This window comes from Lepus europaeus, chromosome 2 (assembly GCF_033115175.1).
Source record: "Lepus europaeus isolate LE1 chromosome 2, mLepTim1.pri, whole genome shotgun sequence".
Classification (NCBI taxonomy): Eukaryota; Metazoa; Chordata; class Mammalia; order Lagomorpha; family Leporidae; genus Lepus; species Lepus europaeus.
The window spans coordinates 93,121,164-93,133,976 of NC_084828.1; the positions used below are offsets into that span (position 1 = coordinate 93,121,164).

General features: G+C 49.2%; 1 protein-coding gene across 1 annotated transcript in view; it reads right to left on the reverse strand.

Moving 5' to 3' along the window:
- Positions 1–263: 263 nt before the first annotated feature.
- The window catches only part of KLHL6 (kelch like family member 6), a 62,549-nt gene continuing 49,999 nt past the window's right edge, over positions 264–12,813 (reverse strand). The window contains exons 4-7 of the mRNA XM_062177591.1: positions 6,966–7,203; positions 4,472–4,674; positions 2,034–2,247; positions 264–565 (exon numbers count right to left, since the gene is read on the reverse strand). Of these exons, the coding sequence (XP_062033575.1) occupies positions 264–565; positions 2,034–2,247; positions 4,472–4,674; positions 6,966–7,203 (957 nt within the window). The remainder of the gene's footprint in view (positions 566–2,033; positions 2,248–4,471; positions 4,675–6,965; positions 7,204–12,813) is intronic.

Consider the following 12,813-nt stretch of genomic DNA (forward strand, 5'->3'; position numbering starts at 1 on the left):
AAAGTGCCCGGCAGAGAACCTGGCCAGAGTAGGTATGTGTCTTGGATGTTAAATACGAGTCGTCTTCTCGCCTTCCCTCCCGAGGTAGGTCACTCAAACATCCCAGGCTGGTCTCAGTGGTCCAAAGCTGTGACCTCCAAGATGCGCCATAGTGAGCCACAGTCAGCCCTTGATGTATGGCCTCAAACGCCAGCCAAGCAGGAGTGTGCAGGGCTCAGAGGCACCGAAGGAGTGCTCAGGGTCTCCAGGCTCCCCTGCTACGGTCACACAGACACTGCTCCTGGCACAATCCTCCGGACGTGGGTGTACGACTTCCTGATGGTGACACTGCCATGATGCGACACCCCGCGGGGCAGGACGCACTCCTCTGTCAGCTTCTGGGTCTCGGGGTCCCAGCACAGCACCGTGGCAATGACCTCGTTCTTCTCATCCCGCCCCCCGGTGATGTAGAGCCGGTTGTTGCAGGGCGCGATGCCGCAGCTGGCCCGCTCGTGGCTCAGCTGGGTCACCAGGCACCAGCTGTCTTCCAGGGGGCTGTAGGCGTATAGTGCTCTCATGGCCCCTCCTGAAGAGGAAGAGGAGACACAGCAGTTACTCCATCATTGTTCTGGCTTTCTTCCCCATTAACCCTTAAAATTCTTCTCTGGCTAGGTCAAGTCTACCACCTTGCCAAGACAAACAGGAGGCTGGGGGCTCAGAATGCCAGAGTAGACCCCCTAGGAATGGCAAGTTGCTGGTGCAGTGGCCTTGAAATTCTGCACCCCAAGGGTCACCTGGCTGAACACAGCTGCCAAATGCACCCCCAGAGAGCTTCCTGGGATAAATTCCACCTGGTGCCTCGGGTAGGCTCAGCCTATAATCTCAGCTCTGCCACTTTTTCGATCTGTGACCGTAAGCCCCAAGACCAAGGTGGTGACATGAAGCCAGGAGGCCCATGCACATCAAGCACCTGGCAGAGGGCTGGCAGAACTTGAGCCGGGACACCAGCCCACGTGGAGATCAGACTTTGGAAGCCAGCATGAGGCTGACAATAAACAAAGTTCCAAGAAACCTGCAGCAAGGGAGCCCAGTATGTTTTCCTTAATCGCTGCCCGTGTTTTGCCTCAAGGAAGCCTTCTCCGAGGAGCTCTCGATCGCTGAAGTGACTTATTTTCTGGCATCTCCTGAATCAGTGGTTCTCGAGCCTGGCTGCACATGCGAATCACCTGGAGCTTTTTGAGGACACAGGTGTGCAGTCGCTCAGCGACCTCTGCTCAATCACGATTTCCTTGGTCTGGGATAAGGCTCAGCTACCCAGGGTTTTGTTAAAAGCTCCCTACGCGATTCTACTGTGCAGTCAGGATGGAGAGCCGCATCCTTAAAAATGATGGGCCAACTGTGGTCTGGCTGGCCAGACTTTCCTCACAACTAAATGCAACTCTTCAGAGCCTCCAGGGCAAGCAAGGGGAGCAAAATGCCCATGAACATAAAGTAAAAAACAATGCTGGTACCGTTTGGGGGGCACTTCTTATAATGTGCATGTTCCAGTTTCTGTGCATTTGCTAACTCCTGCCACACAACCTTGCTCTTATAGACACTTCTGACTCTCCCCTGTCAATCTGCTTTGTGTGAGGGAACATCAAGATATTTGTGGGAAAATGAAATTAAAAGATAAGCTTATTTTGATGCAAAAATGTTATGAAATTCATGCAAAGTCTTGTCATAATACACATTTTCATAAACTTTTTGAAGAGTCCCCATGTGCATGAATTTTTACTTTTTTTTTTTTGCACTAAAACAAACTTAACCTTTAATTCCATTTTTCTGTAAACCTTTCGAAGTCTCCTACTAAATGTGGGCTAATTCTGCCTCCAGGATTGCAAGGTAGTTCCACCAAGGCCTGGACCAAACCCATCTTCTCTTCCTTTTCAACCCCGCCCACATCTCCCAGGAACACAGGTGACCCCAGGAGGGCCCTCTCTGCTCTGCCTGCATGACTGCATAGGTGGAGATTGGCCTCGCCTCCGACATATAGGAAACCATCACCCACTCACCAACAACGTAGATGCGGTCCCGGAAACTCACTGCATTGATGCATTTAGCCTCCACCGGCATGGCCGTCTTTAGAGTCCACTTATTGGTTGAAGGGTCATAACACTGAGTCTTGTCTGTGGCCAGTTTCCCATTGGGCCCTCCTCCAATCACGTAGAGCTTCTTCTTATGGCTGGTGGCTGCGAAGGAACTGACATGGACAAGGAGGGGTGCAGCCTGTGGAGGCATAGGGGCAGGAAGGCACTGTCAGTCACACTACCCAGATTGCCACAGGGGCTCACAGGACATAGCCCTGACACCAAGGGGACACAAACCTGGGCAGCCTTTGCCTGAAGTGACAAGGTTCATGAACTTGACCTCCCTTTAAGATACAGAAAGAATGAAGCCCTGTCCCCCCCTCCCTCCAGGCTCCAGGTAGACTAGAGTTGGCATGTATTGAACTCAGGAAGGAGAGAGCAGGCAGGAGTGTTTACACAGGTGAGGCAGGCATGCTGGGAGTTTTCAAGCATGCATACTCATGTTCATTCACATGTCATTCTTTCAAACAGAATTCACTGGAGGCCTGCTATGTGCCACCATTCATCGTCCCTAGTGCTGAAATCCAGGGAGAGATACTGGAATAAGGGTTGCAGGTAGCCACAGGTAGGCGGCCTCTCCCACTCTGGGGCAACACTGCAGATCTGGAGACCAAGCCACCCCAGTGCTTGCACCCTGCGAGCCCCAGGACTATAAGAGGACTTCTCAGAGCAGCTCTGTGACGGACTTAATGATCTGAGAAAACCTCGGGCACATCCTCCAGAAATATTAGGAGCTCCTCATTTGGCATTTTTCAGGGCATTTGCCAAGTGTTGGCCAGATGTCACAGTGACTGGGCTGCCTCTGCTTATGTGTATAATTGCAGTGTTTTACCTTCCACAAAGCTAGAACGCACTCTGACATATGATCTTATCAGGAGAAAGGAAATTTGAAATTGGGAATGAACTTGAAATATCCCAGGTGAGATCACTTTCCTCTTCCAGGGTCTGATTTATAACCAAAGCTGCACTGCCAAAGTCTGGCATGCAGGTGTGTGGATGGGTCATTGTTAATGGGAAAATAAATCAGAGCCGAGTTCTAAATATGAGCGAATGACTCTGGCTTCACAAACTCTGGCTTCGTAAACAGAGCCCCACATGTCTGGGGAGAACAGCACAGAAGGCATCTGGAAGAGAGTCTGGGACAAGACATTCAGGACAAAAGATCCGCCCTCTCAGGGCAGGGTGAGCCCACGGTTCCGGCCAAGATAGGGCAGGCACCTTTACTACCTGCAAGCTCACTGTTGCTGGGACTTGGTCAGCAATGCTGGAGTGATGGAAAGCAGGAAGGAAACTCAGAGACACCAAAAATGTTCTCCGTGGCGGCAGAGCAAGCCAGGTGCCACTGCAGGCATGTACAGTGGCCGCTGCTGTCCACGGGGGAGGCTGTCCAAGATGTTGCATGAATGCCTGAAACTGTGGATAGTACCAAACCCCATATATGTGTACAATGTACCAAGAGGAAACTTCAAAAAGCTCATGGAAATGGAATTAAAAAGTACATGTATAGGGCCAGATTGTGGCACAATGGGTTAAGTCGCTGTCTGTGATCCCATATCAGAGAGCCAGTTCGGGTCCTGGCTACTCCACTTCCAATCCAGCTCCCTACTAATGCATCTGGGAAAGCAGCAGCAGAAGCCCTGCCACCCACGTGGGAGACCCAGATGGAGTTCCAGGCTCCTGGCTTCAGCCTGGCCCAGCCCTGCTTGTTGCGGCCATTTGGGAAGTGAACCAGTGAATGGAAGATCTCCTGGTCTCTCTCCGTTTCTCTCTTCCTCTCTCTATCACTCTGACTTTTAAATAGATAAATCTTTATTAAAGTACATTTCTTTTACTGTAAAATATTTGAAATCCATGCAATCAGAGGTCTTCAAAAAGTTCACGACAATAAGTATTATAAAAAAAACTCTCCATGAATTTCAAAATTTTTGTGCACCAAAGTAAACTTACCTTTTCATTCATTTTTTTATACATTTTTTGAACTTCAAAGTTTTTTTTTAAGTCTTTGAAATACCCTAGGGCTTGTGCTCACTTCGGCAGCACATATGAAATACCCTAGGGCAAACCTGTGACAAAGTTTAATTTATGAATTAGTCACAGGAAGAGTTTAACAATAGCTCATCATAAGCTGCAACAATTAAAACAATCTCCTCTCATCTCATGAAAGTTATCTCATGTGATCTCACACCCTCCCTGTCTGTCTCTCCCTCAAAATGTCTAATGGTACACATTCTCAGCCCCCGACTGACAGTGGATAATGCAAAGCAGGGAAACTGAATCCATGGATGAGGGGGGACTATTGTAGCTTTTATAAAACTGTTGAAGTAATAACAGACAGAGTTACTCAGAGAAGTTATCTCCCGTACCTCCGACCAGCAGTTGTGGAAGGGGTCGTAGGTCTCCACGTTGTTGATCCTCTGCAAGCCGTCGAACCCTCCGATCACATACACCTTGCCACCCAGCACTACCATCTTATGCCTCCAGCGGCCTATGTTCAAATACTCGATCTGAATCCATTTGTTGATGGAAGAGTTGTATTTCCAAACATCGTGCTGTGTCTCTTTGCCACCTACAAGAGAAACAAAGCATTTAGGAAACATCAGGTGTGTCGGCAGCAGTTTCTCCCCCAGTTTCCCACGCATCCAGAAGTGCTAGGTCCCAAGCCTGCTGTATCGCACGGTGAGTGTGGTTCCCTGGGGAACACAGAGCAAGTGCAGAGGCACAGGGAGATACCATGTGAGGTTGGGCCAGGCTGTTTCCCGGGCCTCCTTACAGTTCACAGAAGGGGCGGCTATGTGAGTGGGCTCCAGAGAAGGCTTCAGGGAGACAGGATCCCAGTCAGCTTGGATGAGTTGGGGCCAGTCCCATGGCACAGCAGGTTAAGTTGCTGCCTGCAGTACCAGCATCCCATATGGGCACTGGTTCAAGTCCTGGCTGTTCCATTTCCAATCCAGCTCCCTGCTAATGCTCCTGGGAAAACAACTGAAGATGGCCCAAGTGCTTGGGCCCCTGTATCCACAAGGGAGACCTGGAAGAAGCTCCTGGGTTTGGCCTGTCCAGCCCTGGCCATTGCGGCCATTTAGGGAGTGAACCAGCAGATGAAAGATCTCTCTCTGTCTCTCCCTCTCTCTGCCTTTCAAATGAATAAATAAATTTTAAAAAGTAAATAAATTAAAAGCTTGTATGGGTGAAGGTTAGACAGAGACTGAATCCAGGGCTTGTGCCCAGAGGAGCAGTAAGGAAGGGAGGCAGGGATAATGGGGCCTTGGCCAGCAAATTAGAAGCTTCAGCTCTCACATTGCTTATTTATCTAAACAAAAAAGCAAAGACACAACCCTGAGAAACATCACCAGAGGATCTTACAAAATCCTCTCTGATCTCTGTAAATGTGTAAGTGGGACTTTCCTATTTTTAGGGTAGGTTTTATTATATAAGTGTGAGATGCTCACAAAAGGTCAGTTGAGAATGAATTGGTACATATATTTTTCAAGGCACCTCTCTCAATAAACTTTGGTAGTGATTAGGGAGAGTGACCAAGGCAAAGAGGAACCGACGTGTTGGGTGACTTTAATGAGGTATTTTTCATAGCTTTGTGATGCTGGCTCCCTGTTGGCCTGGGGCACCACCAGCAGCTCAAAGCAAAAGCGTGACTTCTCAGCTGGAGGGTGATGGACGTCACCGACCGCATCCCGCAATGGGGCTGTCTCTCCAGGCTGGCAGCCAAGGTCAAAGGCACGAGCCCCTGAACTGTCACAGCAGCCAACAGCGCATCCTCCGGAGCTGGGCTGATCAGCCTTTCTTCATACTCCTCCCACAGCGGGGGTCAGGGAGGCATTTTGGTTGGTTGGTTTTAAACAGCCTGCTGGAGAAAAATGATGTCACAGCTTGGTTTTCCCTGGCTCTGAGAGAGGCCGAGCTTGCTCTCCTGTGAATTTCTTCAAATAGTTTGACTGTTTTTCTCTGAATTGTGTACATTTCAGAGGCTTTATTCAAAACATTGTGCTAGGCCGGCGCCGCGGCTCACTAGGCTAATCCTCCGCCTTGCGGCACTGGCATACCAGGTTCTAGTCCCGGTCGGGGCACCGATCCTGTCCCAGTTGCCCCTCTTCCAGACCAGCTCTCTGCCTGTGGCCAGGGAGTGCAGTGGAGGATGGCCCAAGTCCTTGGGCCCTGCACCCCATGGGAGACCAGGATAAGTACCTGGCTCCTGCCATCGGATCAGTGTGGTGCGCCGGCCGCAGCGCACCTACCGCGGCAGCCATTGGAGGGTGAACCAACGGCAAAAGGAAGACCTTTCTCTCTGTCTCTCTCTCACTGTCCACTCTGCCTGTCAAAAATAAAATAAAAAAAACAACATTGTGCTATTATCCCCACTTAGGTGATGACAAAAATTATAAAATAACTATAATCTTTCAAAGAAATGTACGCAACTTCTATTAAAAAAAAGAAGAAAAAATCATAATTGTATCTCAGGAAGTATGACCTGATTAACTGGAACAGCATGGCCTAAGCATGGATAAGAAGATGCATTTTTGCAAATGTCAGCACTGTCCTGGGGAACCCATACGCTCAGTGCCTTCAGCACTTTAGGAATTCGACAAGCTAATTCTAAATTTCACTGAGAAAAGTAAATCTGGAAAAAGTTCTAGGAAACTTCTGAGAAGGAATACTGAAGGGAGCCGGTGTTGCGGCGTAGCGGGTGATGCCACCACCTGCATGCCGGGCTCCTAGCCCCATAGCCGGACTCGGTCAGCGCTGGAACGCTGCGTGCATGGGGGCTTCTTAGAGGTTGCCTGGCTCGCACGCCGGACCCCGAGGGTGCTACCAGGGATTGGCCATAGCCCCGCGGCTTCTGCTTACCTGAGATGTAGACCTCGTTTTTTAAAGTCACGCACGCAAACTCCACCCACTTCTTATTGTCGCTCTCCAGCTCGTGCTCGGTCAGCGGCAGCTTGGCCACCTCCAGGCGGCTGCGCCTCAAGGGGTCCAGGCAGGTCACTTCCGCCACAAACCGCTCGTCCTTAGTGCAGCCGCCAATGATCATAAACACCTCGGACTGGAACTCGTGCATCCTGGGCTTGGTGCGCTCTGAGATGATCTGGAAAGCGGCGGGAGGACATGAAGGCGCGGTGAGCTGCTGAGGGGTCAGAGCTCCGGCTACAGAGCCACGCAGAGCAGGGCCCAACTTCCAGATCTGCCACAGGGCGACCCTGGCACTTCACCTCCTGGAGCCTCTGCCTCCTGATTTGTATAATGGGGATTTCAGTGGTGATGACCTCATAGGTTTGCTGTTAACATTAAACGGGATGATATATGTAGGGTGCATAACAGGTACTCAGCAAGTGTTACTTGTTATTTTGTTTCTATCTTAAGAAGCCCGGGGTCTATTTACCCTCAAATGCACTTCCTGCCTCTCCCTTCCTGTCTGGTCTGAAAGGAAAACCCTGGAATTTCACTTCCGGCTACTTCCTATTCTCCTCTGGATTCAACTTCTTGAAGATGGCTCAGATTATGCTCACCACCAGGCTTCTTCTGGCAAAGAGGTCTTAGACAGTGACCCCACACAGCCTTCAGAGGCTTAGGGGGAAAGAACCAGGAGGGAACAGGATGTGGCCAGGAAGATCGAGGCCTGGTTCCAATACCAATGCTTCAGTGCCTTGGGCAAGTGAAGAAATCCACCCCATAGGTGTTGGAACTCAGCTAAAGAGACAGAAGTATGGAAGTCAACACATCAGATTTCATTCACTATGGCCATAACCTTAAAGAGACAACACAACCTTTGGAAAAGGCTTGTCATCATTTCCATGCCATCAGGGCCTTGGGAGCACTCAAGAGAGCATGAGGGAGGGGGATGGGCAAAGCTCCTGTGCAAACGCAGCCCTCAGTGGATAGCGTGTCTGGGAGGGGCAGTAGGTGCCTGATTGCTACGACTCGAAAAAGGAAGAGCTGACTTCCTCCTGATGCCACCACGTCCCTGACCTCCAGGGCTCCATGGGGAAGGTTCCGGAGGTAGACTGATGGGTGGCAGAGGCAGTGCTCCTTTGCCAGGTGGCCAAAGCAGTCCTACAAGGTTAGGTTGACCTAGCACTGATTGACTTTGTCCACAGTTGATGACAAACAGGTGACAGCAACAAAGACTGGGACCTCAAGTGGTGAATCCAACTAATGGCCACAAGTGATCAGACCCGCCAAGGCCCACGCTTGACTTTTCCACAGCCTTTGTTCGTGTGTTTGTGTTTCAGCACCAAAGGGCCAGCTGCTATAAGTTTTCCAGCCTGTATTCTGGAAGGCCCTAAAGTGTGTGGCAGGACTCTGCCTTCCTGGTCATCAGAAGAGAGTGGGCTTGTGTGGGCAGGACAAATTCTAGGCAGTGGGCTGAGTGTGGGGACACTGACAGCAGAAAGGCCAGCTGGGGTCAAGGTGGGGGCACTGCTCCCAGGAACTTGGAGGCACAGTGAGAGCACACAGTGGGCAGGACAGGAGCTGAGTCATAAGTCAGTGCCTCAGACAAACTTTCCTTGCCTGCATTTTCTCTCTTAGGCTGTCGATCAGCCCTGGTGTCTGTCCCTCAATCTTCCCTCCCCACGGCAGGGGCACAACCTCCAGCACCAGTCTGGTCCTCTTTCTATGGGGATTTTGGTCTGGTGCGGCATTGCTCTGAGAATAGCTCTCGCCCCGGAAGTGATTCCCTTCTGAACCCAACATCTGCTTCCTCTCTGAAGCATTCCCTCCGGAACGCTGGGACTGGCATCTTTTCCTGCAGCCCTGACCTCTGCAAGATGGCTTCCTGATGCTGGAAGCTCCTGGGCTCCTGCCTGCTGCCTGGATCTCCCAGCGATCTCCCCCCAGTCCACTCACCTTTTAAGTCAGTAGAAGTTATTTACCTCATCACTTTGTCCCTTTCTCCAGGAAGTCACCCCTGCCTCTCTACATGTGTTCCATAACCCTGCATTTCTCCATCACAGCACTTTTCCTAATCCTCTCTAATTTACTGGAAACTCCCCAATGGCAGGAGCAGCCCTTTTGCCTCAATGGACCCTCAGCACCAAGAACAGTGCTTAGAGCTTGTGGGCTTCTATGGAGGTTGGTTTCATAAATGAGTGGTGAGTAAATCAATGAATGAGCAAGCCAGGCAATGCAGGCCCTCGAGCCCAAACTCCATGAAGGCCCCCAGTAATCCCTGCTTCCTGGTCTTCATACCCTGCATAGTTCTTTCCAATATGTCCCAGAATTGGTCTCTATGATCCCTAGATTCCAGTAGACATGATGGCACATCACTTCTGAAATTAGGCTATAAACGTCACTACAGCTTCCATCTTGGTTCCTTCCTTGGTCTATTTTAGATCATGTCCTTTGGAGAAAGCCAGCTTCTGATGGAGATGTCCACGTGGCAGGAAACTGAGACCTCCAGCCGAGAGGCAGCAAGAAACCAGTCCCTGCCAACCGTCCTGTGAGTGAGCTTGCAAGTAAATCCTTCAACCCCAGGTGAGCTTTGAGCTGACTGAACCCCAGCCAACAGCTTGACTGCAACCTCCTAAGAGACCCTGAGCCAGGACCACCCAGCTAACCACTCCTAGATTCCTGACACTCAGAGCCTATGAGATAAGGCACCTTGGTTTTAAACTACTAACTGCAAGGGTAATTTGTTGCACAGTAATTGGCAACTAATACAATTGCCCAGCTGATGGGACCAAGGGATTGAGACCTGCCCATAACTCAGAAGCACAGCACCTCTGAGAGGTGGCATTGCTGCCAAATTGTAAGGTCAGCTATATTGGCAAAATACTAACCCCACAGGCATGACTCTGAAGTCAGAGCTATGTAAGTCTGTTGCATTCGTAGGGAAGTGTTTGCCAATGTGTGCCAAGTATTTGCATGCAACCATCAGGACTAACCAGTTCATTCTCAGATTGTTAAAAACAGAGTGGATGGGGGCCGGCACCATGGCTCACTTGGTTAATCCTCCACCTGTGGGCGCCGGGTTCTAGTCCCAGTCGCTCCTCTTCTAGTCCAGCTCTCTGCTGTGGCCCGGGAGGGCAGTGAAGGATGGCCCAAGTGCTTGGGCACCTGCACCCGCATGGGAGACCAGGAGGAAGCACCTGGCTCCTGGCTTCAGATCGGTGCAGCACCGGCCGTAGCAGCCATTTGGAGGGTGAACCAACGGAAAAGGAAGACCTTTCTCTCTGTCTCTCTCTCTCACTGTCTATAACTCTACCTGTCAAACAAAAATAAATAAATAAAAAAAAAAACAGAATGGATGGTTGTTTACTGCCAGCTCATTGTCCACAGGCCTATACTGAAGGACCAGAGAGAAAGGACTGTATTGCTTTAACAAGGCTGTCAGGAATGGAGCGTCTGCACCACTCTCCCCACACCACACACATCAAAGCAACCTTTGGTATAAACCAACGTGAAATTCAGGAGGAAAGAAAATGAAGGAGTAACTTTCCTCTGCCCCAAAAGAACTCTTCCAGTATGATGGCCCAAGTTTTTGGGCCCCTGCCACCACAAGGGAGACCTGGAAGAAGCTCCTGCCTCCTGACTCCAGCCATTGCAGGCATTTGGAGAGTGATCTCTCAGTCTCTATCTCTCCCCCTCTCTCTGTAGCTCTGTTTTTCAAATAAAATAAATACATTTTTTTTAAGAGCTCTTCCAGTAAAGGCCTCCTTCACTGAGGGGGCCAGCCACTCCTCAACAAATGCAGACTGACGTTGGCTTTTAGGATCCTAAAATGTCCATACTTTGCCATCAACTTGGCCAATGGGCAAGGTTTCAAGGGAGAGATGATGACAGAACAAGAAGGACCAACCTTTGGGAAATCAAGGTCAAGGGGAGAAAAGTAGCCGCCAGGCTTACACTGCTGTCATCTGGAGTAAACCAAAGTCATTCAAACCGTGAGTGGACTGGAGTCTCAGGGAAGCAACTGGCAATGAGACCCCAGTGAGGAGCTCGTGGTGGTTGGTTGGTTCAGTTGCCCAGATTACAAAATGGAAATGAGAAAATGCCTTCAGTGAGATTTGGGGAAAGAAGGCAACAAAAACATGGGGCACGGTAAAGAGAGAGATTTTAGCCCCAGAGAAAGAAAATGCTTTATTTTGGGAGACGAGGCACCCATAAAGGAGCTCAGTGAGAATGGCGGCAGTTTCCACTTGTGGGTCACTGACCAGGTCCCAGACACTGTGCTTAGTGCATTTCATGCATTGCCTGTTTAATTCTCAAAACCACTCTTTTAGTTAGCTGCCTTTGTTACCTCTATGAGATAGATCATAGGGCCTCAAACTAGCCAAGTGACTTGCCCAAGTTCATACTGCACTGGAAATAAAAACCCAGGTCCGCCCGACTCCAATCCTGGGTTTCCACAAATAGATTTTTCAGATATCAGAATTCTTTCTCCTAAGCCACCCCACCCTATCTCCAGAACCTTGCAAATACAAAAAAAGTGAAAATATTTCACGATACAAGCGTTGTAGAAGACAAGGCAGGGTCCTTTGATATCAGAGGAAAGCCTTTATCATCTGCATTTCAGGAAATAAGAAACAAAGCCTAGCTTTGGGCTGAAAGCTGTGGCAGAGATACACCTGTTTGCCATCATACCAAGGCTCTGAGACCCAGTGCTGAGCTGTCTCCTGGGACCCACGTATCCAGCCTGGGATAGGACCCACGTGGTTCCTGGGCTCTCCCATCAGTCAACACTTCGCCCGTTATTTACTAAATGCCCCATCTTCTCTAACAGACCAAAGCTTAATAAGGCAGAGACTGTTTTGCAGTGCTTGATACATATCCTGGCAGAGTTAGTGTGTGCTTAGGATTTATTTGTGACAAATGAAAGCACAGCATATGAAAATATATTGGGGGGGGGGGTGCTGGTGCTGTGGCGCAGCGGTTGAGGCCCTGGCCTGAAGCGCCGGCATCCCATGTGGGTGCTGGTTCTAGTCCCAGATGCTCCTCTTCCTATCCAGCTCTCTGCTGTGGTCTGGGAAGACAGTGGAAGATGGCCCAAGTCCTTGGGCCCCTGATTCCATGTGGGAGACCTGGAAGAAGCTCCTGGCTTCTGACTTCGGATCGGCGCAGCTCTGGCCGTTGCGGCCATCTGGGGAGTGAACCAGCAGATGGGGGACCTCTCTCTCTCGGTGTCTACCTCTCTGTGTAACTCTGTATTCCAAATAAATAAAATAAATCTTTTTTTTTTTAAAAGAAAGCATATGGGTGTTGTTATAGTAATTTGTAGAGAGAAATTTATAACACTAAGGCCAATATCAGAAAAAGAAAATGGTCTCAAATCAAGGACCTCAGTTTTCACCTTAAGACATCAGAGAAAGAAGAGCAAATTAAACCCAGAGTAAGCAGAAGAAAGAAGGAATATAATCAAAATCAGGGCAGAAATAGATGGAATAGAAAACATAAAAGCAACAGAAGAAAATTTGCTTATTTGAGGAAATCAATAAAATTAATAAACCTCTAACCAAATTGATCAGGAAAAGAAGAGGACACACAAATCACTAATATCTGATATCACATCATTATAGATTCCACAGAAATTAAATGGATAATGAGAGAGTTGTGTGAACAACTTTATTCATCAATCTATATGAAATGGAAAAATTCTTCAAACGATTCAAGCTACCAAAACTTACTCTAGAAGAAATAGATAGCCTGAGTAGTATTAAAGAAATACAATTTTCAGTTAAAACCTTTCTCATAAATAAAA